Source organism: Piliocolobus tephrosceles, chromosome 8, assembly GCF_002776525.5.
Source record: "Piliocolobus tephrosceles isolate RC106 chromosome 8, ASM277652v3, whole genome shotgun sequence".
Lineage (NCBI taxonomy): Eukaryota > Metazoa > Chordata > Mammalia > Primates > Cercopithecidae > Piliocolobus > Piliocolobus tephrosceles.
This window is the reverse complement of record NC_045441.1, coordinates 123,092,779-123,117,488: the sequence shown is the minus strand read 5'-3', so window position 1 is coordinate 123,117,488 and position 24,710 is coordinate 123,092,779. Positions and strand designations below refer to the sequence as shown.

The window sequence follows — 24,710 nt, the reverse complement described above, 5'->3', positions numbered from 1 at the left end:
CTATGGTACTCTAAAGTGCTAAATCAAGGCACTCTGTCAAGTCTACCACATTGGAATACCAATGAAGAGTGTCCTCTTCTACTTACCTTTGCTTTAAACTTCTAATTGGGATAGAGAATGTGACAGGTTAAAAGGAAAGAGTCAATCATATACCAGATAGACCTAAAAGTTACTTTTCTTTTGTTAAGGCATATATAGTTTGTTTTTCAAGCCATGTCTATAAGCAAAAACATGGATAAATCCTTTAGGCATAATGTTGAACAAAATAAATCAGATGCTATGATTAAATTTATATAAAATTAAAAGACAAGTAAATCTAAACTATGGTGATGAAAGTCAGACTAGTGGTTACTTTGAGAGCAGGACTTTTGGGGATACTAGAAAAATTGTATATTTTGATCTGGGATGGTATATAATGAGATATAACATTACATTTAGTTATACACTTAAGATTACACTTTACTTCATGTATTAAGAAATATACATTTAATTTGTTTTGCCTTCAAATTTAAGATGGAAAGTGACATAACTCAGTGAGCAAAACAAGAATAAAGAAAGCCAGGACCTTGATTCTAGCTTTTCTAAATCAGAAGCATGAGGTGGTAAAAATTCATTTCTTTGGATCAGTATTCTCTCTTCTGGAATGAGGCTAGAAAGCATTCCCTTCAATTTAAGCTACTGAAGATACCTAATAAGACTGATGGAAAATCCCACTGCTAAGCATCGAATACAATTAAGGAGTTACAGAAAAATAGGCTGAGGGACAAGTGGAAGAAGATATTTAGTCATTTAAAATAATCTGCAAAGTTGGGAAAAAGTAATTTTTCTTCCAGAAACTGCTTGTAGTGCGACTATTAAGGTTGACAGCTGTAGTTAGATGAGTATGCTTACAGAGAACAAGTGGGGACATGTTCACCCAGGTGTCTTCAAAATCTGGCAGTGGGAAAATATTATGGCAATACTGTGAAAGAGTGGAGCCTTGTGGCTTGACTTCTGTCCTAAGGTCAGTTTAATTATTTCTCCTCAGGGCTCTAATAATCTCTCAATCATTCTTTACCTGTCTTGATAGAAAAAAAACCCTCAAGTTACTCTCTACACTATAGTCACGACAACATGATGCAAACGAAGGGAAGAGAACAGGTAGAGGAAATAAAAATGTAAGAGCTCATCATTTATATCAGATGCAGGGGGAAAATATGTTCAGCACAATAAAGGTTTTAGAAGAAAACATCTCTGTGACTTTGGTATATCACAGATTTCTTAAATAGGATTCAAAATGTCCTGTCCATCAATAATATCAAATTCAATTTATTAAAACTTTAAAAAGTCTGTTTAGTAAAAGACACCATTAAGAGAGTAAAAACGGCAACCTGTACAATGGGAGAAGATCTGTTGGTAGGTTGATCTATCTATCTATCTCAAATATGTTACATCCAGATATGCAAAGGACTCTTAAAAGTCACTAAGACAGGCAAGCTAATTAAAATGGGCAGTAGATTTGAACAAATATGTTACCAAAGAGGATATTCAAATGGCCAATAAATACGTAAGTGCGCATAAAAAAGTGTTCAAGTTCATTGTTCAAGAGATAAATGCATATTAAACGACAAAGAGATACCCTTACAAACCTACTGGGCTGGCTAAAATAAAAAATTAAGTGCTGGTGAGATATGGGGCAACTAGAACTCTCATACAACACTATAAGGGAAGCCGAGGTGGGCAGATAACAAGGTCAAGAGTTCGAGACGAGCCTGGCCAATACGGTGAAACCGTCTCTACTAAAAATACAAAAATCAGCTGGGCATTGTGGTGGGTGCCTGTAATCCCAGCTACTTGGGAGGCTGAGGCAGGAGAATCTCTTGAAACCAGAAGGTGGAGGTTGCAGTGGGCTGAGATTGCACCACTGCACTCCAGCCTAGGCGAAGGGCGAAACTCTGTCTCAAAGAAAAAAAAAAGTATAAACTCTTACCACCACTTTGGAAAATTATTTGGCAGTGTATACTAAAACTCAACATATGCATACTCTATTACCCAGAACTTCTACTCCTAGGATATACCCAACCAAAATGCATATATATGGTTATCAAAAACCCCCAGGATATTCATAACAGCACTATTTGAAATAGTTCCAAGTGCCCATCAGAATGATGTATGTATGAATACACAATCACATGTACATACATACACACACATAGACACACACACGTATAAATTGTTTAAAAACCTTGTTGTAGTAACATAATGAAATACAATATAGACTATGGAGTAATGAGAACCTATATACAACAATATGGATGAATCTTGCTCACATAATGTGGAACATAAGAAGGCAGTCATAAAAATAAAAATGTATATAATTGCATGATTCCACTTATATAAGGTCCAAAAATAGATTAAACTAGTCTAGTAGTTACGAGTCAGCTAGGGTAACTTTTCAAGAGGCAGGCAGTAACTAGAAGGAAGGAGGACAAGAAGGCCTTTTGTTGTTATGTTCTATTTCTTATTGCTAATATTCTGTTTCTTGATCTGCGTATTGGTTACAAAAGAGAAAAGTGTAAAAATTGGCAGAGTTGTGACTTTGATATGTGCACCTTCTCTCATATTTATTATGCTTCATTAAATGTATGTATATATAATAAATAGATATCCAATAAAAAGCAAACTACAGGTAATGCAAGAAGAGATGAAAACGCTAAGATAAAGAATCAAGAGTGGCACATATACACCATGGAATATTATGCAGCCATAAAAAAGGATGAGTTTGCGTCCTTTGTAGGGACATGGATGCAGCTGGAAACCATCATTCTTAGCAAACTATCACAAGAACAGAAAACCAAACACCGCATGTTCTCACTCATAGGTGGGAACTGAACAATGACATCACTTGGACTCGGGAAGGGGAACATCACACACTGGGGCCTATCATGGGGAGGGGATTGCATTGGGAGTTATACCTGATATAAATGATGAATTGATGCGTGCTGACGAGTTGATGGGTGCAGCACACCAACATGGCACAAGTATACATATGTAACAAACCTGCACGTTATGCACATGTACCCTAGAACTTAAAGTATAAAAAAAAAAAAAAAAAGAATCAAGAGGAAATGTTAGAAATAAAAAACACTGTAACAAAAATGAAGATGCCTCCAATGGGTTCAGCAATAGATTGGATATGGCCAAGGAAAGAACTGGAGACACTGAAGAAATTTCAATAGAAACTTTCAAAACTGAGCCAGAAAGAGAAAAGAAGAACAAAACAACAGAATATCTAAGAACTCTGAGACAGTTAAAAAACATATGATCCAAGAACTATAAGACAGTTTAAAAAGGTATAACATATAAATAATGGGAATATTAGAAGGAGAAGAAAGAGAAAAAGGAACAGAAGAAATATTTGAAGCAAGAGTAACTGAAAATTACCCCAAATCAATTGGAGATAACAAACCACAGATCCAGGAGGCTCAGAAAGCACCAAGCAGGATACACACCATAAATTCTACATTTTGGCATATCATATTCAAAGTACACAAAATCAAAGACAAAAAAAAACTTTAAAGAAATCAGAGGGGGAAAAATCATAAAGAGGAACAAGGGTAAGAATTATAACAGATTTCTCTTCAGAAATCATGCAGGCAAGAAGAGAGTGGAGTGAAATATTTATTTGTTAAAAGAAAAAACAACAACAATCAATTGTGATATTTAATTTTATATGTCAACTTGACTGGGCTAAGAGACGCTCAGATAACTGGTATAATATTTCTGGTGTGTCTGTGAGGGTGTTTCTAGAAGAGATTAGCATTTTAATCAGTAGACTTAGTAAAGAAGATCCTCCCCCACCAACATGGATGAGTATCATCTAATCCACTAAGGACCTGGATAGAACAGAAAGGTGGAGATGGGTGAAGCCCTTCTCTGCATGCTAGAGCAGGACATCCATTTTCTCTTGTCCTCATACACTGAAGCTCCTGGTTCTCAGGACTTCAGACTCCATGACTTACACTAGCCCCACCCTCCACCCCTGTTCTCAGGTCTTTGGACTTGGAATAAATTACACCACTGACTTTCCTTGTTCTCCAGCTTGCAAATGGTGGATGGTGGAACTTCTTGGTCTCATAATTTAATGAGCTAATTCCTATAATCAGTCAATCAATCTGTCTGTCTATCCATCCCTCCATCCTATTAGGTCTGCTTCTTTGCAAAACCTTGACTAATACATCAGTCTAGATTTCTGTACCCAGTGAAATTATCCTTTCAGTGAAGAAAAAATAAACACTTTCTCAGACAAATAAGAACTGAAGGAATTTGCTGCCAGTAGATCTGTCTTGCAAGAAATGTCAAAAGAAGTTCTTCAGAGAGAAGAAAATTGATACAGATCAGAAACCTGGATCTACACTGAGAAAGGAAGAGCATTAGGGAAGGAATAAACAAAGGTAAAAATAAACCTTTCCTAATTCTTACTTGTAGTGTATAGTGTAGTGTGTAGTGGTACAGTGTTATTGAAAGCAGACTTGGATTAGTTAAAATGTATACTACGAATGCAAGGAGTAAAAAAAGAAATATAACTAATATGGTAAAACACAAGAAAAATGGGAGCATACAAAATAATTAAAACAAGAGAAGACAGAAAAGCACAATTCACAAAAAAATATGTTGGACTTAATTAAAAGTTCTCCTCTGCAAAAGATGTCATGAAGAGAATGAAAAGGCAAACCACAGGCTGGGAGAAAATCTTTGCAAAATATTTATCAGATAAAGGACTGCTACCCAAAATATACAAATAACTCTTAAAACTGGACAAGAATATTCATAACCCAATTAAAAAGTAGGCAAAAGATCTGAATAAACACTTCACCAAAGATATACAGACAGCAAATAGCATATGAAAAGATGTTCAACATCACATGTCATTAGGAAATTGCTAATTAATACAATGAGATATCACTAGACATTCATAAGAATGGCTAAAATCCAAAACACTGACAGCATCAAATGTTGGCAAGGATGTGGAGAAACAGTAGCTCTTGTTCCTTGCTGTTAGGAATGTCAAATGATACAACCACTTTGGAATACATTTTGGCAGTTTCTTATACAACTAAACATACTTTACCCTTATGATCCAGCAATCACATTTTTTGGTATTCACTCAAATGAGTTAAAAACTTGCATCCACACACAAACCAGTACACAAATTATTTACAGCACCTTTGTTCATAATTGCCAAAACTTGAAAGCAACTAAGATATCCTTCAATAGATGAGTGAATAAAGTAGTACATCTATGAAATGGAACATAATTCAGAGATAAAAAGAAATGAGCAATAATACCACAAAAAAACATGGAGGAAACTTAAATGCATATTGCTAAGCAAAAGAAGTCATTCTCAAGAGGAAACATGCTGTATGATTTCAATTGTATAACGTTCTGCAAAAGACGAAACTATGGAGGTAATAAAAAGATCAGTGGTTGCCGGGGTTCAGGGTGTCGAGGGAGGGAGGGATGAATAGGAGAACACAGGAAGTTTTTAGGGTAGCAAAATTATTATTCTGCATAATACTATAATGGTGGATGTATTCCTTATACATGTGTCAAAACACATATATTTAGAATATGATGAGTGATCCTTAATGTAAACTACAGACTTTAGTCATTAATATTATATCAGTATTAGCTCATCAATTATAACAAATACATCACATGAATGCAAGATGTTAAAAACAGAGGAAATGGTTGGTGGAAGTGTAAGGGGATCTATGGCAACTCCGTACTTTTTGTCCAAGTTTTTCTGTAAACCTAAAATTGCTCCTTCAAAAAATGAAGGTGGTGAGAGAAAGAGTTTTCTTATATAATTAACTAGCTAACAAGTTTCTTCCAGATACTGTGAAAAATAAGGAAGAAAAACATAAACAGGAAGAATTTAGGTTAAATTACACATGCACTTTTGAGTGTCATGGTTTTGAGAAAGTTTAACATGACGCTATAGAAAATTTTCATATTAAAAAGTTGGTAAAAATATGAGATTTGTCTACAGTTGCACAGTTTGAGAGAGAGAGAGAGACAAGAACACAGTTCTGTGATGAATTAAAACATGGCCCATTACTCCTTTTATTCCTCTTCTAGTCTTTGTTTCTTTAAAATGCTTTTATTTTATTTTTACCACTTACTCAATTCACTTAGGCAAAAGAAAATAATATTAAACCTAACTTTGATGTGACAAAGTATTACTACCATTGTTTTTCTACTTTACACAGCTCTAAAGTGACAGAGGTGAAAATGTTTCACTGTGGCATTTCATATGGAAATGAGTAGCTTCATCAAATGAGGCCATATTTTCATGGCTAAGTAAATAATTTCAATTGAACAAAGGCAAATGTTGAGTGATAAAGTTAAAAGAAAGACTCTACTTTTGTTAAAACACAGAAAACAATCACAGATGATATAAAGTACGTGAACACACACACAGGAAGCACATTTGTGTTTTCCAGAAAGCCCAACAAACAGTTCTATGGACTGAAGAACATGTTAAGAATAATCATAACATATTCTGTATGGACAGAAATTTATCTTACTCTCATGTTTGAAAGGGTATGGCCCATATGGGGGCTATAAACAGCTTTGCTGAATGAATGAATGAATGAATGAATGAATTCTATTTTTCCTCTAAGAGGAAAGAAGAACCTATAAATTAAGAGATATTTTAACCCAATTTAGCAATGTTCCAAATTTGACTCGCATTAATGTTTTTCCTTCTGAAGTTTTGAGCTCAAGGCACACTTGCATGGGAAATGAGGTGAGGCAGGAGGAAAACAGATTTTACTAATTTCAAGTAATTGCTGTTTGATTTTTAGAATTGGCCAAAATCTCATGTAAGAAAAGATTGGTTAAACAGATGTGCTTCCTCCCCATGTTTAGTACAACTTAGAAAATGGACCCTTTACCTTATGAAATCTTCTTCCTCCTCTCTTTTTGGCCTCAGCTGTTTGGGTTGAGCCATATTCATCCAGTTTGGTAGAGATTTCAAGAGTCTGCTGATATCATCATCTTTTGCCCAGGATGCACTGATAACAAGTTTTTCTTCTGACTGGACAATACCCCTAAACACAGCCAATAGAAAAGAGACACTGTAGCATGATGCCTGGTATTCAGTTAGCATTTCCATCTACCTTTGCTGCAAAAAAGAGATCACACTCATCTCTCTTTTGAACATAATCCATTACGTAAGTTGGAGTCCGTGATACCCATTAATAGGTCACATTACTGGGAAACAGCATTTCCAGATTTCATTCTTAGTTTCTTAGTTCTTGAGTAATTGCGACAGTTGAAAACACTAACTAGGTCCTCTTACTGTATTTGATCCCTTAGGATAAATAAAAGCGTATGGTATGTTTTGGGGGAATCTTTTAAGAAAAAGTGGGATCTTTGAATAAAAAGTGGGATAACCATGTTAAACAATGCTATTAAGTGACAACATAACTAGTACCTGAAAGGTGACAGAAGTGTTACAAAAGGTTGTACTCTGACTTCTTGGTTTAAATTATCAATTAGTTCTAGTTGAGGGTATTGTTTGAATTATGGACACCCCTCTCTTCACAGCCAATCTACCATCATTAGGAAACCCTGAGCCCCAGATGTCAGGCAGAAAAAGCCTTTGATTGCTGCCATCTCCAGAGGGCTCTGACTAGTGACCTAGAGCTGACAGGCTTCAAGGCTTTCAATAGGGCCCAGGGGTTAGCTATTAACACTGCTCTTACCAGAATGTTACCTGTAAATTCATCTTAAATGTTCAAGTTCAATTTAATTAAAAAGCTTTTCTTTCTGTTCAACATTTGTCACTATAACTAATTTTAATGATCTAAATATCCTCGTCAGCAATACTAGGTGACAGAAGTGACTTTATTTACGAAAGGACTGCCAATTAGCTGGCTCTTCCTCTGGGGCTGACCAAGACTCCAGGAGACTGCCCTCACCATAGGCAGGAATCTCTTTTGGTACTGGGGGACATTCTGCACTTCCAAATAAACAATATATACGGCATGTATGTATGATACCTCCTTGACCCAACAGACAATTAATGTTTGTAGACAAAAGAAGGTGGAGCCGGGGCCAGATGCAGTGGCTCACATCTATGACTGCAGCACTTCGGCAGGCTGAGGCAGGAGGACTGCTTGAGGCCAGGAGTTCAAGACTGGCCTGGGCAACACAGATTGACCCTCTCTACAATACAAAAACAAAAACAAAAACAAAAAGCTGAAGCCTACAAAGCTTGATTCATGACAGATCGACTTAAGTTAACATAGTTTCGTGTTGTAGGGCAGGGGTCCCTAACCCCTGGGGCACGGACTGGTCCTGGTCCGTGGCCTGTTAAGAACTGGGCGGCACAGCAGGAGGTAAGCAGCAGGCCAGTGAGCATTACTACCTGAGCTCCCCTCCTGCCAGATCAGCGGAGGCATCAGAGTCTCATAGGAGTGCAAATTCTATTGTGAACTGCACATGCGAGGAATCTAGATCACGTGCTTCTTATGAGAAACTAACTAATGTTTTATTATCTGAGGTGGAACAGTTACATCCTGAAACCATCTCATCCCCTTTTCTCCCCCGAAACCCCACCCCAGTCCCTGGTGACAAAAAGGTTGGGGACCACTGTTGTAGGGAGCAATATTACCCTGGTTCTTTTAAAATAACTATAATAAATAAGACAGCTATTTATTTGCTCTCTTAAAGTTTTGAGCTCAAGGCACACACACATGGGAAATTAGGTAAGGCAGGAGGAAAACAGATTCTAGAATTCTTCTAATTCACTATAAGCAAATGTTTTCTCGTAGTAACCATGGTCGGAGACACAAAAATTGGATTACAGAAACTTCTTCCCTCCAATCTCTCAAATTACTTTCTTACTGCTATCTTCTATTCCCTCTTTTGTTATTTCCTTGCATCTTTTCTGCAATATTTATGGACTAATCCAACAATTTAACTTTTACCATCTTATACTCGCACTGCTAGGTGCAATCTTATAGCGTGGTACCACCTCAGAGATGAGATTCTGTTGCAGGTGTACCCTCAATGTTCTCTGACATTCTTTATACCTGTCTCTGATCAGGCTCATCTCCCCATTTATCTTAGTAGCTATTTCTTTAAAAAACATTTGCCCTTTCTGTATCTGCTCATTGCTTATCACCAATATCCTTCTTATCTGACAGAGAAAGGAAGGGATCTACTTACATATTTTCAAATATTTGACCTCCTATCCCCACAGAGATATATTCAAATCTGTTTCACCCTCATTCATTTCCAGTAATTCCTCTATTTAGGCTCTTGGGGATCTTTTCTCCCCGATCTATCTCCCCTTTTTCCTGTATTTTTACTCTTTCCATTATATAGTGCCTAATCCTCTGTTATCTTAAAAATGAATAGATGAATGAATCTCTTCTCTGCATTCCTCTCTAACAAAGCTGCTCCCTCTCCTTCAAAGGCATTCATCAAAGGAGCAGCCTGCACTAATTGACTTCCCTGCCTCACCTCTCATTCATGAAATCTCTCTCCAAGGTCTACTTTATGATTTAACGCATCTACTGCTTTTTGAAAAATTTTCAGTTATTGTATTTTTCATTTCTAGATTTTCTTTTTGCCTCTTTTACAAATCTACTGGCTTTTCCCTCCCAAACTGCCCTGTTCTTGTATCATGGAAACTGCTCTTTTCTTTATCTCCTTGAGTGTTTTAGAAAACAACAATTTTTAAGTTCCTTTCACGAAGTGGCTTTATATTCTTTGGTAGTTCTTGTAGATGTCAAGTGTCCTGTTTGTTGAATTTGCCTTCTTTTCTAATGATGGTGCATTTCCTCAGGTGGTCTGCTACTTTGGTCTGGAAGCTCTACTTCAGTGGGACTTATCCTCTGTAGGAATCTTGCATTTGCCCTGAATTTTCAAGATATCACTGTTAGGTAGTCTGCATTTGCCTCTTCTGGGTCCTTTGAGTGTCAGTGGTTCCAAACAGGGTTTTAATTTTTTTTTGCCTTTTTTTATTTTTTACTTTTGGCTTAAGGCCTTTTCTCCCTATGAAAGCAGTACAGATTGAGGTTCTTATTCACACATATCACATGAGGTGTGGGATTTTGATTTCTTTTAGGGGCTACTTTCCTACTCTAGGTTGGGTAGCTCCTTCTTAAGTCCCAAGTTTTCTTGGTTCCATTCATGAATGAACTAAGAAATATGAATGAAACAGTTATTTGCATAACTTCTGCACAGATAAAGTTCCCTCATTGCCTGGAAGATGTCAAGATGCTAGCCTCTATTTGACCTCTATATGTGGTCCTGAAACCTTTGTAGCCCACTCAACTTCCACATTTGTCTGTTTCTGGCTTTTAATTCCTCTTTCATTCATGGCATCTGGAGAATTCTCTTTCATCTATTTGAGTTTGGTTACATATTTAAAATGCTTTTAAAGTTATACTTTTTTAATCCAGAATTTCTACAAGTTAAAAACAAGAAAAGGGCTTTTTAAATCTATTCGTACCAAACTTTTGACAGGAAATCAAAATCCAGTCTTAAATCAACTGCAATCAGGGTTCTAGTACCATTACTCCATTGAAATTGCTCCACCAACCCATGAGCACTTTTTATTTTATTCTTCCCACTCTTTGACTATTCTAAAGCATCCACCATTTTTGATTACTCTCTTCTTGAAATATTACTCTTTTGCTTTCCACATCATGTTCTTTACCTACCATCCTAACCTTTCTTAGCCAAACTGACGGCTCTTTTTCTCCATCCGTACTTCAAATGCTGTGTTCCACAGAATTCTGCATCGCCGCCACTTGGGCAGTCATCTTCTTGCCCAACTTGAACCACCTATATTCTGATGACTCTGAAATTATCATTTCTAGGGTGGCCCTCTCTTCTAAGTTTCCAGTCTGCATATCCAAAGGCTTACTGTAGAACTCTACTTGAAAGTTCCATCCACATTTCAAGTTAAAATGAGTCAAGAGGAACTCAGTTTACTAACTACTACTCTCTCTCCCACTGAGCATTTAATGTTCCCTATTCAAGCCATCCCGTTATTCGAGTCAGGAACGAACGCAGAGTCATCCTAATTACCCAGTCACCACATCCTGCCAATTACACCGCCTTAATATCTTAATAAATCTGTCATTTCCTGTCCAGATTCACTGCTATTAACCTATATTTTAACCCTCATCTGTTTTAACCTGGACTTGGCAATAACCTTGTAACTGGGCTTCTCGCCTGCAGCTACAAGACCATCAGTTCAACTTACCACATCAGTCAGAAGAGTCATTTTTCTAAACTACAAATCCAATCATGTTATAACCCTTCCTACAAGTCTTCAGTGACTTCTAATTCCAGGTAAGACCAAGGCTAGACTTAGCAAGCCATGAACATCTATCTTTTGAGCTTCATCTCCTGCTATTCCTTTTCTCCTTTGTGTCTGTTCACTATTCCTAGCCAACCCCTTGCCCATGCTGGTTGAACACATTACCCATAATGAGTATTCCAAAGTTTTCCAAATGGGATCTATTATTTCCTGCTTCTGTGTGCCATCTCTGCCTAGAAAGCCTTTTTCTCATTCTCCTTGTTTGCCTCTACTTGTCAAGCATTGCCCCAGCTCCTCCCTTGGTACATCTGAGTCCTCTTTTTTTGTCCCTCATCACCCCTATACTAGAGGTTTTCAATCTCGACTAAACATTAGAATCACTTGGGGAAGCTATTTTAAAAACCAGATGCCCAAGCCATACCCAAGACCAGGTAAATCACAATCTCTGGGCTGTGGGACCCAGGCAACAGAAATTCTTATAGTTTCCCATGTGATTTAAATGTGCACTCAAGGGCCACAACCTTTGCATTTGCCAACGTCTTTTTTAACTGGTCCTTCTACACTTTTTTGCAAGCTGGAATCCCAAACTGGATGATGAGTTCTCTGAGGGCAGAGCTGATTTCTTATTAGTTTTTGTGTCCCTAGTGCCTAGCACAATACCTGGTATATGGAAGGCATATAAGAACTGACGTACAGATAAAAATAAGCCCTCTTCAATTTCAAAAGTCAAGATAACTCATTGCACTAAAAGCATCTTAATGGTTTCAGTTTTCTTCTCTGCACTAAACAACTTTGATGAGCTGTCAAGTCATTTGGCATTTAACCAAATCACAGATCACTCTGTGCCATGCCCTTCTCCATGCCTCTCTGGATTCAATGCAAATCAGGATAATGAATACAGGTGTGTCCCCCTCTGAAAAATTCCAACATAAAATAGTCCTGACTCATAAAACAAATGAACCAAGGAGAGATTATTAACAAGCCTTTCCCTTCTACACTACTTATTCCTAGGTGGCCTATTATTGGAAAGTCTCCTCAAAAACTCACTTTCTCTGTGAAGAATTTGTTGATTATGTCAGCCTACAATGATCTCTCCCTTCGGAAACAAAACAAACAAAACCCCTCCTTTTACACTTATCCATAACTTCCCAATTAGCACTCTGTCTGATACAATGGGGTGGGCAAACCATGACCTGTGGGCCAACCCTACCCATCAGCGGTCTTTGTATGTCCTGTAAGCTAACAATGCTGTTGACATTTTAAAATGGTTTTTAAAAAACTAAAAGAACAATATTTTATGACATGTGAAAATTACATAAAATTTCAATTTCACCATTCATATCCAGAAAGAATCTTGGCTGTATGGCTCAATTCCTCTTAGACCCACACTACGGGTCAAATTCTGTTTCACAGAGTGAGAAGCCCAAGCTCAACTCATTTTGTCAACATCTACGTCTTTGAGCCCATCCGTGCTGGCCCATATCTGCCCTCAGGTTCAGGAAATAGCTGGATCTGTAGGTGTGAGATGGTATTGTACATTTTGAAGGGCTAGAATTTTCCATTTTAGCATTAGCTGAACTAAAAAAAAATTAGGTTAGGTTGGAGGACATTAAAGGTACCCACATTATTTACTTACATGTTTTTAGAGGACTGGATTAATTCAGTAATTCAAGATTATGTTATCTCCAATATGCATCGATCCCATTTTATTAAAAAATGGTCATCCCAATGAATGAAAATGCTACTAACATACTGCCCTCAACAATATATATATTAGTACATACTAGAATGAACATCAATCCCAAAAGTAATGCCAAATATTCTAATTTGAAATACTGGCATTGATCAGCAATATACAATTACCCTAAAGAAAATTTTTCACTCAAGTGGCAAGTCCACCCTGACTAATTGCATTTATTTGTTTTTGATTTTCTGATAAATCAGATCATGTGGGTTACAGAAGTCCAGGACATATCCAAATAGCCTCCAAAAAGAGAGCTATACCTCCAACAATTATTCCATAGGAGAAGCAAGGTTAATCATCCCTACCAGAACCATAATGTACTCATTAATTCACAGCTCAATGGGCCACAGACAGAGCCATCTGTGTAACTATTTGTATCTGTTCCCAAGAGGAAGAGGAAAATAGGTGTACCTTTTGGTACAGGTGATGAGGCTGCCAAGAGAAAGGTCCACCCTCGAGATACGGCTGAGTGAATTTCATTCAGAAAACATCTGCTGGTGTCGCCTGGCTCTGATGTGTACTGCTTTCTCTCTGGAACAGTTGGGAAGTGCGAGCGTGCATGGTCCCTGGACACAGCTGGGGTGCTGAGTCTTTCATTAGGTAAACAACCAGGGGCAGGTGGGGCTAATTGGATTCAACTGTTTGGTGACAGCCACGGCATGATGTTTACTTTCCCAGACTGAATCTTTCAAGATACTTCAAAAACTAGGAGCCAAGCTCAACAAATGAACCCTGGACAAGGCTGGTCCAAAGTAAAGTGCCGTCGTCCAATTTAGACTGTGAATAACTGGACCTGCAGCAGACGAAACCGCAGTGAAATGTCCAGCAGCACAAGTGATAATGATAATTAGGAATGCAAAGACAATAGTATTGTGCTGCCAAATAAAACAAAATGAACACAAAACCAAAACTAAAAAGTCAGTTAAGATGGAGCAGGATACATAGGAAAAGAGGAGAGGAACATCAGAACATCTTGGACACCATACTCAATGCTGGTCAGAGAGCTTTATGATAGTGTATATGTCTACCTGAGAAAGACAACTTCTGATAACTCTGGAGAGGGCCCATGGAAAACAGAAACCATCCAAGGGGACCTAGGGAAAAAAGCTTTGGAATGACAGTTTACAGAAGGTAACTCTTGGGGATAATTTAATAACAACCTTTAAACAGACAAGTTCTCATATGAAGGGTCATAACTGTTTGACACTTAAAAGATCAAGAAGAAAAAAATTATACTGTAACACAGGTAGTGGACCAAGAATTCATATAAAATCTGTATCAAGTGGGCGCAGTGGTTCACGCCCGTAATTCCAGCACTTTGGGAGGCCGAGATGGGTGGATCACCTGAGGTCAGGAGTTTGAGACCAGCCTGGCCAACGTGGTGAAACCCTGTCTCTACTAAAAATACAAAATTAGCTGGGTATGGTGGCACTGTGATCCCAGTTACTTGGGAGGCTGAGGCAGGAGAATTGCTTGAACCTGGGAGGTAGAGGTTGCAGAGAGCCAAGATCATGCCATTGCATTCCAGCCAGGGCAACATGAGCAAAATTCCTCAAAAAAAGAACTGTCTCAACCGTCAATGTTCAGATTTTTCTCATAATAAAGCAAATTTAAATATAGTCTGTGTTTGAATATCATTAAGATCTTTATAAGCAGATCTCAGATCAGATAACTCCCTATTTAAACCTTGCATGTCTTCCCATTTAACTGAGAATACAATTCAAATTCTCTAGCCTCAAGATCCTTTATCAATGGTTCTTAATCCTGACTGCACATGAAAACACCTGGGAAGCATTTTAAAAATACATCAATTCACAGTCTGAAGTGGGGCTCAGTCTGGATATGTTTTCATCTCCCATGTGATTCTCATGTGCAGCCAGAAATGACCCAAATGATCCAACCCCTGTACCTGTCTAATGTCACTCAGTATTCATTCTCTTTGCTCACTAACCTGAATTCAAGCTAGTTTCCATCTTCAGACTTGCTCCTTTCTCCACCTGGAGTTTTCTTCCCCACATTTCCACGTGGCTCCTTCTCATCCTTCAGAACTGAGCTCAAACACTGTATCCTCCACGACGGCTTCCCTGACCCTACTCCTCACCTGAACCTCTTGTTTATTTAATCACATCATCCTTATTAATGAGAAATTTATTATTTATTTCCACTTGATTATTATCTAGCTCCCTCCATTAAGGTGTAAAATCCATGAAAGCAAGGACCTTACCTAGTCAATTCACTTCCCCACCTTTAGCCCTAGAATAACGCTGGCTCCTCAAAAATCAATGAATGATTTTTGAATGACTAACAGATTGAAGCAATGAATGATACAACTGAAGCACCAAACACCGGGAAAATAACAAACGACCTAAAATATCTTTCTGAACCACACGCCGCATGTTCTCACTCATGAGTGGGAGTTGAACAATGAGAACACATGGACACGGACACAGGGAGGGGAACTTCACACACTGAGGCTTGTTGTGGGCTGGGAGACTAGGGGAGGGATAGCGTTAGGAGAAACGCCTAATGTAGATGACAGGATGATGGGTGCAGTAAACCACCGTGGCACCGTGGTATACATTGTATATCGATGCAACAAATTTGCATGTTCTGCACCTGTAGCCCAGAACTTAAAGTACAATAATAGCTGGGCGCCATGGCTCACACCTGTAATCCCAACACTTTGGGAGACCCAGATGGGTGGATCTCGAGGTCAGGAGATGGAGACCATCCTGGCTAACATGGTGAAACCCTGTCTCTACTAAAGATACAAAAAAATTAGCCAGGTGTAGTGGCAGGCGCCTGTAGTCCCAGCTACTCGGGAGGGTGAGGCAGGAGAATGGCGTGAACCCAGGAGGCGGAGCTTGCAGTGAGCCGAGATCGCACCACTGCACTCCAGCCTGGGCAAGAGAGCGAGACTCCCTCTCAAAAAACAAAACAAAACAAAACAAAACAAAACAAAAAAAACTTAAAGTATAATAATAATAAAATTAAAAAAACTTTCTTGTACCGTCTTATTATTGAATATCAACAATATCATCAATGAATTTAAAAGTAAATAATACAAAACAGCACCAAATGCAGCAACAATAAATAATCATATTGGCTGACAATTTAGCCTTTATCATGAGCTGTGCATTCTTCTGAGCATTTGGCATACATTAACTTTTCATCCCCACAACCACCCTGTGTGGTAGGTACTAACATTACTTCCATTCTATAGGTGAAATACAGAGGCACAGAAGGTTGAGAAGTTGATGGTGGTCAGTCAACTAGCAAGGTAGAACCTGAAATGAACCAGACCCGCTGTTCTGCAGTCTGTTTTCCTAGTTATTACACTGTCTCTCTAAAGCATTGGACGCATTTTTCAGGTTTCCTATTTCCTCTTTAATTCCATTGCCTCTCCTTTGGGCTGAAGACTGAGATATAGCTAGTGCTTTTCACACACGCACTACCACTTCATGCTCTGCGGCCTTTGCCACGTTATTAACTTTTCTGAACCTCTGTTTCCTCATCTGAAAGGCAGAGAGAATCTAATTTAACAGAATTGTTGCGACTGACTAGATGAGCTATGACTATAAAGTCCCTTGCACAGAGACTATGTATTAATACTTTATTATTTATTTTCATTCCAGTCTAGGTCCTTGTTACTTTATGTCAAGGTCACTGCAACAGACTCCTATCTGATTATGGTAGAGTGACTTGGGTAGGAGAAATGAGGACTGGCTGCTTGCTAGAGAATTTGTAGGGCAACTGGTTAGGTGGGCAGCATCTGTATTTGGCCAGAAGGGCAGCTGATATGTACTGGAAAGGATGAGTGAAGGGATTCACTTGATCAAAAACCAAGAGTGCAAGGCCTATTCAGAGACACCATGCAAGATATTGCAGACAGGTGTGTAGAAAATAACATAATAACTTACTTCTGGAAGCTAAGAGTTCATAAGGGTTCAGACCAGTGATTTCTTGATTTCTCTCTCTCTCTCTCTTTTTTTTTTGACCAAGTCTTACTCTGTCGCCCAGGCTGGAGTACAGTGGCATGATCTCGGCTCGGCTCACTGTAACCTCTGCCTCCCAGGTTCAAGTGATTCTCCTGCCTCAGCCTCCTGAGTAGCTGGGATTACAGGCACCCACCACCATGCCCAACTAATTTTTGCATTTTTAGTAGAGACAGTGTTTCACCATGTTGGCCAGGCTGGTCTCGAACCCCTGACCTCAGGTGATCCACCCACCTCGGCCTCCCAAAGTGCTGAGGTTACAGGCATGAGCCACCGTGCCTGGCCCAGACCAGTGATTTCTAACCAGTAACACATGAGAATCACTTTGAGGATATTTTTAAACTAAACTTGCCCAGGTCCAACTCTCAGTGGGCCTAGTATGGAGAACCCAGGATGTGTGTTTTGAAATTTCCCTAAATAACTCTGTGTGAACCTACAATTGAAAAACAATTTTTTTTAAAAGAAAAACAGTTAAACCAATAACTAATGAAATAATATATTTTAAAAGTCTAAATTACAATACAATGGAATAAATGCCAGTATAAAGTTTGGCATAATAAATTACAGGCGCACATAATAAAAGCATATTTGCTGAATGCCCTCTATGAAACAGATACTGTATACAGGTTATAATGTTTTTGTACCTATTTAATGTTTAATATAAATTAATATATACACCAGTGTTAGGAGACAACATAGCTTTGAGAGACAGGTCACAAGCTGGAGCTTGCAGAGGGTTTCCCTGGTGTATGCCCTTGGCTGTTCTGAGGTTCGAAGTTAAGTTAGATTGCAAAAGCTCCAAGGCCAGCTCAAGGAGAGTCTCATTCCTATAGGACCCTGGCCTCTGGCTACACAGGAAACCTGAAGGGCTTCAGAAGCAACCAGAGCCCCTAGTGTCTAGTCTCTGCTATTGAGCACAGTGGGGCCAGTGAGATGGTAAAACACCACTTTGATCATGTCATCCTCCTTACCAACACCTATGTGTCAGGCCTCTGAGCCCAAGCTAAGCCATCGCATCCCCTGTGACCTGCATGTATATGCCCAGCTGGCCTGAAGTAACTGAAGAATCACAAAAGAAGTGAAAATGGCCTGTTCCTACCTTAACTGATGACATTCCACCACAAAAGAAGTGAAAATGCCCGTCCTTGCCTTAAGTGATGACATTACCTTGTGAAACTCCTTTTCCTGGCTCATCCTGGCTCAAAAAAGTTCCCACACTGAGCACCTTGTGACTCCCCACTCCTGTCTGCCAGAGAACAACCCCTCTTTACTGTAATTTTCCTTTACCTACCCAAATCTTATAAAACGGCCCTATCCCCAACTCCCTTCACTGACTCTTTTTGGACTCAGCGCGCCTGCACCCAGGTGATTAAAAAACTTTACTGCTCACACAAAGTCGGTTTGGTGGTCTCTTCACATGGACGCGCATGACACTACGATAGTACTCTTTTACCTAATACAGGACATTAAAAAAAATCCCCTTTCCTGCCCATTTCTACCCAACCACACTGTCCACCTTAGTCACTGTGATTTCTCAGCCTTTCTCCCATGCACCATGGTCATCCATCCTGCTCCACTGCTTGCTCGTCCTGTTCAGTCTGGCAGAAATTTCCTCATTCATTTAGTGAGCATACTAAGGGTCAACAAGGTACCTAGCCCAGTGCCAGCTCTGATGTCTGCCACCAGCCACTGTAGGTTTCTCCTCCTCACTCTTTCTTCATGTCCAGCATGAGTTCTAGCTCCTCTCTGAAGTGGTGAAAGGGGTGAACATGCTTGTGTCTTAAATCAACTCAAACCAACTGAGCCTCTAACACTAGGGAAGAGGTTTTATTTGTATTCTCTGCCAGGCCCAACACAAGGCAGAGAGCCCCCTTATCCCCCACCTCCAAGGAAAAACAATGATTAATGAACTGATGCTAAATTGGAACAGAGAGAAACTTCAGAAAACTATGATTTCCAATCTTCACATTATTATTTTGGGACACATGAGCTGCTGGTTGGATCTCAGGACAGAGGACAGGCAAGGGGAGGGAAGCACTCTGCTTAGACATAGGCGACTCATAGGCCAAGTGCCTGATGGCTAATGTCCAGCAGTACAGAATTCACAGCTGAGTTTCCCTTTAAGCCCCAAGGGGTGTGGATAATTAGGGAAAAGACTTCTAGCCCTCATTTCCCTTTTTAGGAAAGCCCTCTTAATCCAAAGCACGTAACCTGACATCATTACCTGCGGCACAGTCTTTCTCTCCAGAATGAGATACTCATAGAAAGGTGGTATGTTTTTCACCTTTCCTCAGATCGCTAAGCTCCCAGGAGCTGCCCCGGTTCTCATGGGAAGCTTGGAAGACAAGCCAACCCTCAGCAGAGGGCATTGTGAGCTTCTAGATTTTATGATTTCTCTGAAGGATATCTGCTGAGGATCACATGGGAGAAAATCAGACTGCAATGTCTTCCTGCTCCCTTCCTCCTTCCCCAGTGTTATACCATTTTGGATAATTTGAATTGTATATGGCTTTCTATTTAAGTCAGTCATTTGCTGGCAGCAAAACTAGAACATTTCCTGTTTTTCCCCTCACTGTAATCAGGATTTGGCCGTCCAAATTAGGACTGCCCTAATTACTCTTCAGCAGGTGCCAATCTGGGGGAGGGCAATAAATAGGAAGAGAGGAAGTAAGGACACTTTGCATCTTCAGAGTCATATAATAAGAAAACACTGTCTCCAGAAACCTGAATACGCTGATTAACCAGCAGACAACAGCACCGTGGGGGCATGTGTTGTGTCTTTGAGTGTGCATTGTTGTATAACAACTAGAAAGATGATTTTCTATTTATTCCCTTTCAAAGCCTCACAGAGTACTTTTCCCAATCCTGAGAAAAATTTAACATAGGTCCATCATTCAGCAACTACGGTGGATCCCTCCCAGATACTCCCCTGTGATGTGACGGTGGGCAGCAACAGGTGGCCACCACTGCAGAGACTATGGGTAGGAGAGATGCCACAGCAGTAGAGTTTCTTACGGGAAGGAATCAAAATGCTCCTGATGACCAGAATATGTCAAAAACCAAAAGCAATGGCCATGTTCCAGAAGTAGTAGTCCAAGGGAGACAGAGTTCTGCTGTTTGGACAAAGCAGTAAAATACAAATGACAGAGAAATAACTCAATTCCTGTAGAACAGACAGACAGCATGGGCAAAACTATCCATGTTCCCGCCTAAACCAATCACTCCAGTTGCGCACCCCTCCTCCACCCTTACTTCCCTGGCCAAAAACATAATTTCAGGGATTTTCTCCTTTCTCTCTTACATCACCAAATTTCCCTTCTTCCCAAGTCCATTCCTTCAAATACAAATATGTACTTATTTCTTCTATTTAAAAAACACATAAAACAAAAAAACCTTCCTGTGACCTCACTTCTCCAGCCACTATGCCATTTCTCCATACCCCTTTGCAGCAAAACTCAGTGTGAAAGTTTTGCCTCTATTTACCCTTCCTCTACTCTTAGTTTGTTTAAGGCCATGCCTGTCCAGTTTTCATCCCTGCTACTCCACAAAAACATTCACATTTATCACTCAGTCCATGCTGAGCTCTAATGCTGGCAACACTACAACACTACATTTTCTAGATTTTCCTCCTCCTTCACTGGCTGCTGCTTGTCAATGTCCTTTGATGATTTCTCCTCATCTTGCAAAATTCATAAAGTCCACGGTCCTCTTCTTTGCCTCATGAAGTCCATGGTCCTCTTCTTTGCCATGAGTATACTCCCTCCTGTGAAGATTTCATCTAGTCCCATAGTTTTAAATTCCATTTAGCTATACTATTTATATGTCGATGGCTGCCAAATATCTATCTCCAGGCCAGACCTCTCCTATTTTGATGCATATGTCCAACTCCGTCCCCCATGTGGCTAAGAGACACTCGAAATTTAAGCCCTGATCGGCTTGCCCAGACCTGCAGCATCCTCCATCACAATAGCTGGCAACTCCATCCATCTTTTCACTGCTCAAATATAAAACCCTGAGAGTTATTTTTGACACCTTTCTTTAACTCACACCCTATCTTCAATCTGGCAGGGAATTCAGCTGGCTGGTTCTTCAAATACATTCAGAGTTCACTCAGTTCCCTCCATCTCTGCTGCTACCAACAGTGCAAAGAGTCCTCATTTCTCACCTGGGTTACCACTCCAGCCTTCAGTTGGTCTCATTGCTTCCATCCTTGTCTCCCTAAAGCCTATTTTCAATAATTAAATTTTAAAACACATGTAAGATCATGCTGCTCCTACGCACAATCCTTGTAAGGGCTTCCCATTTCACTCACAGTAGAACTCAGCATCCCTGGAGTGGCCTACCAGGCCCTCCATTCCCCCTTGGTGACCCTCCACTACCCTTCCTCCTCTTGTTCACTTTACTCCAACCATGCTGGCCTCCCTGCTGTTCCTTAAAAGTGTCCCGGGGAGCCCTGCCTCCTGGCCTTTGCCCTGTGCCAGTGCACTCTTCCCAGATGGCTGGTCAAACTCTTTCAATCCCTTGGAGCCTTTCCTCTAAGCTCAACGCGACAGAGCCTCCCTGGGGCATCCTATTTAAAACTACAACCTGCTCCTCCCACACTCCTGAGTCTATCTACTTTACACCATTTCTTTTTTCCACAGTACTCACTATCTTCAAAAATTCTGTTTTTGTTTTGTTTTGTTTTTTGAGACAGAGGCTCACTCTGTCACCAGGCTGGAGTGCAGCAATCTCGGTTCACTGCAACCTCCATCTCCCAGGTTCAAGCGATTCTCCTGCCTCAGCCTCCTGAGTAGTTGGGACTACAGGTGTGTGTCACCACGCCCAGCTAATTTTTTTGCATTTTTAGTAGAGATGGGGTTTCACCATGTTGGCCAAGATGGTCTCAATCTCTTGACCTCGTGATCCACCCACCTCGGCCTCCCAAAGTTCTGGAATTACAGGCATGAGCCACTGCGCCTGGCCCTAAAATTCTTCATGTTTATGTTTTACATTCATTTATTGTCTATCTCCCCTCTCCCATCCACAACAGAACATAAACTCCATGAAAGCAGATATTTAATCTGTTTAGTTCACTGTTATATCTACAAACTCTTGCACAAGCACTCAATAAATATTTGTTGGATAAATGGAATTCTAGAAACTAAGTGAATGAATTGTTTTAAGGACACAGTGATCCACTGTGTTTGTTAATGGTTATTGAGATCAAAAAAATTCCTGAAAGGTTTAACAAATTTACGGAAGGATCTTGTGGTGCCGAAATAATTCAAAGCATGGAATCACAGAACCACTGCTGAACATTTTGAAGGTATCCTGACACACAGGAAAAAGTGCCTGGGAGCAAATCCCTGATGTTCATAAAAGAAAAGGAACATAAATTACAGAAATGGGGTGAATTTGGAATTGTGGGCAAAATTCTGAACAGATAATTAAAAAGTAGTTCATGAATAATTTGAAAGTGGTACTCACTAGAAGCTAGAAGGATCTCACAAAGAATAGGTCAAATGATCCTTTCCTAACTGACTTGGGGCAGTGGTAAATTCGGCTCTTGGTTGTCTTGATCTTGTTTCCAAAGGTAATTCGAAAGCTGCCCAAGAAGAGAGTTCTTAAGGAATGGTTTAGTTGGGAGAAGTGGGTCCTAACAGTAAAGGGATGGGAGGATTCCTGAACAAATATCTACTATTGTCCATAACAGGTTTGCATGCCCATCTTGGGTGGACATGAGGAAGGGCTGGCTGCATTAAAAGAATCAGGCTGGGAAGACACCAGCAAGAATCCTGATCAATCTTTTACAGGGCAGATTATGAAATATGTGGAATAACTGTCATGGGAACTGGTAAAGGCAATTACTGTCATTACCATTATCATCATTATCAAAATAGCAGCAAATCATTTTGGGGGGAGCATATTATTTTGCGAAAACCGGTTACAAAAGATTGACATTTTTTGAGACAACCCTTTGAGAAAAGGACTATTTTTGCAGATGAGGAAATCAAGGCAGAGAGGCTGAGTAGCTTTTCAGGGTCATACAAGTAGTACGTAGAAAAGCTGGCATTTAAACTGAAGCTGTAGGGCCTGCTCTTGAGGGTTCCTAGTTATGAAAACATATGAACTCCTGAGGCACTAAGTAATATATACGTCAACATACAAGGAAGTGTCAGGAGGTAGCTCCCAAATTCTCAACTTAGTCCTAAGCTGTTGGACTTTTTTTTCAATGACATGCATAAAATAAAGACTGCTTATGTAATCAAGGAAGACATGGAACTTACAGGAATAGCTAAGATTTTTTGATGACAGAATGAAGATTCAAAAACATCTCAATAGGCTGAAATGGTGACTTAAAAATAACATTAAATTTGGCCAGGCATGGTGGCTCATGCCTGTAATCCCAGCACTTTGGGAGGCTGAGGTGAGTGGATCACCTGAGGTCAGGAGTTTGAGACCAGCCTGGCCAACATGGTGAAACCTCGTCTCTACTAAAACTACAAAAATTAGCCAGGCATGGTGGCACATGCCTGTAGTCCCAGCTACTCAGGAGGCTGAGGCAGGAGAATTGCGTGAATCTGGGAGGTGGAGGCTGCAGTGAGCTGAGATCGTGCCACTGCACTCTAGCCTGGACAACAGAGCGAGAATCTCTCTAAATAAATAAATGACATTAAATTTAATGGGTAAATGTGAGATCCTGAATTTGTGTTTTACAGAAATCACCACAAATACAGCATAGAAAAGATAATACTAATTTCAATCAGTATTTCTTCTATAGCCAATCAGTGGCCAAGTCTTATCAAGTTTACCTCTTTATTATCTCTTAATCTGTTCCTTCCTCTCCATTTTCCTTCCCTGTCCCCTAATTCAGGCACTTTATGTCTCTCTCCCCTCTATCTCTATACTCTTGCTTTTCAAATCCATCTTACACAAAACTCAGAAAAATTTCCCTAAAGCACAGGTCTCCATGTGGCACTCCATGCTTAACACCCACTCAGTGGCTCCTTGCTACTTAATTTAAAAAGGCAAAGTTCCTTGAGTCTGACATTCACGATCCTCCAGTCTGACCCAAGCCTTCCTTTCCACATCCCAGACATTTATCACTTATTCTTGCTCTTCTTCAAGCCTCTGTCTAAATCCTCTTTATTCTTCACAAAGTCTAGTTCACATCCTTCACCAAGCCTTCCCTGTTCTCCTTCGTAATTTCTTCCTCCCACAGCAAGGCATTTTTACCTATCCTGCCATATTTTCTGTCATGAATTAATGCTGTGGATATATGCTATTTCTTTGTCCCGTATTTGACTTTCTATTCTTCACCAAGAATATAAGCACATGAAAGGTAGAATCTTGACTGATTCATTTCTTTATCCCCACACACCCACACGGCATCTTGGTAAATGCTCAGTAAATACCTGACAAGTGTACTGATAGGACACACTAAGAAGCATTGTGTCCAGCACTGGGTCCTGAACAAGGAAAGTGATGGTGCTGCTCAACACCCAGAGTGCATCTGGTTACGTGGGGAAGCCGAGGCAGTGGGAGGATTGCTTGAGGCCAGGAATTTGAGACCAGCCTAGCCAACATGGTGAAACTCCATCTCTACTATAAATAGATAGATAGATAGATAGATAGATAGATAGATAGATAGATAGATAGATAG

The 24,710-nt window shown here is 39.8% G+C and overlaps 1 protein-coding gene across 5 annotated transcripts in view; it reads right to left on the bottom strand.

Annotated features, from left to right (window-relative positions):
- The window catches only part of EXOC4 (exocyst complex component 4), an 821,075-nt gene that overhangs the window by 141,215 nt on the left and 655,150 nt on the right, over positions 1–24,710 (bottom strand). For all 5 annotated transcript variants that reach the window (XM_023207825.2, XM_023207827.2, XM_026454384.1 and 2 more), the window contains exon 13: positions 6,939–7,094. In XM_023207825.2, the coding sequence (XP_023063593.1) occupies positions 6,939–7,094 (156 nt within the window). The remainder of the gene's footprint in view (positions 1–6,938; positions 7,095–24,710) is intronic.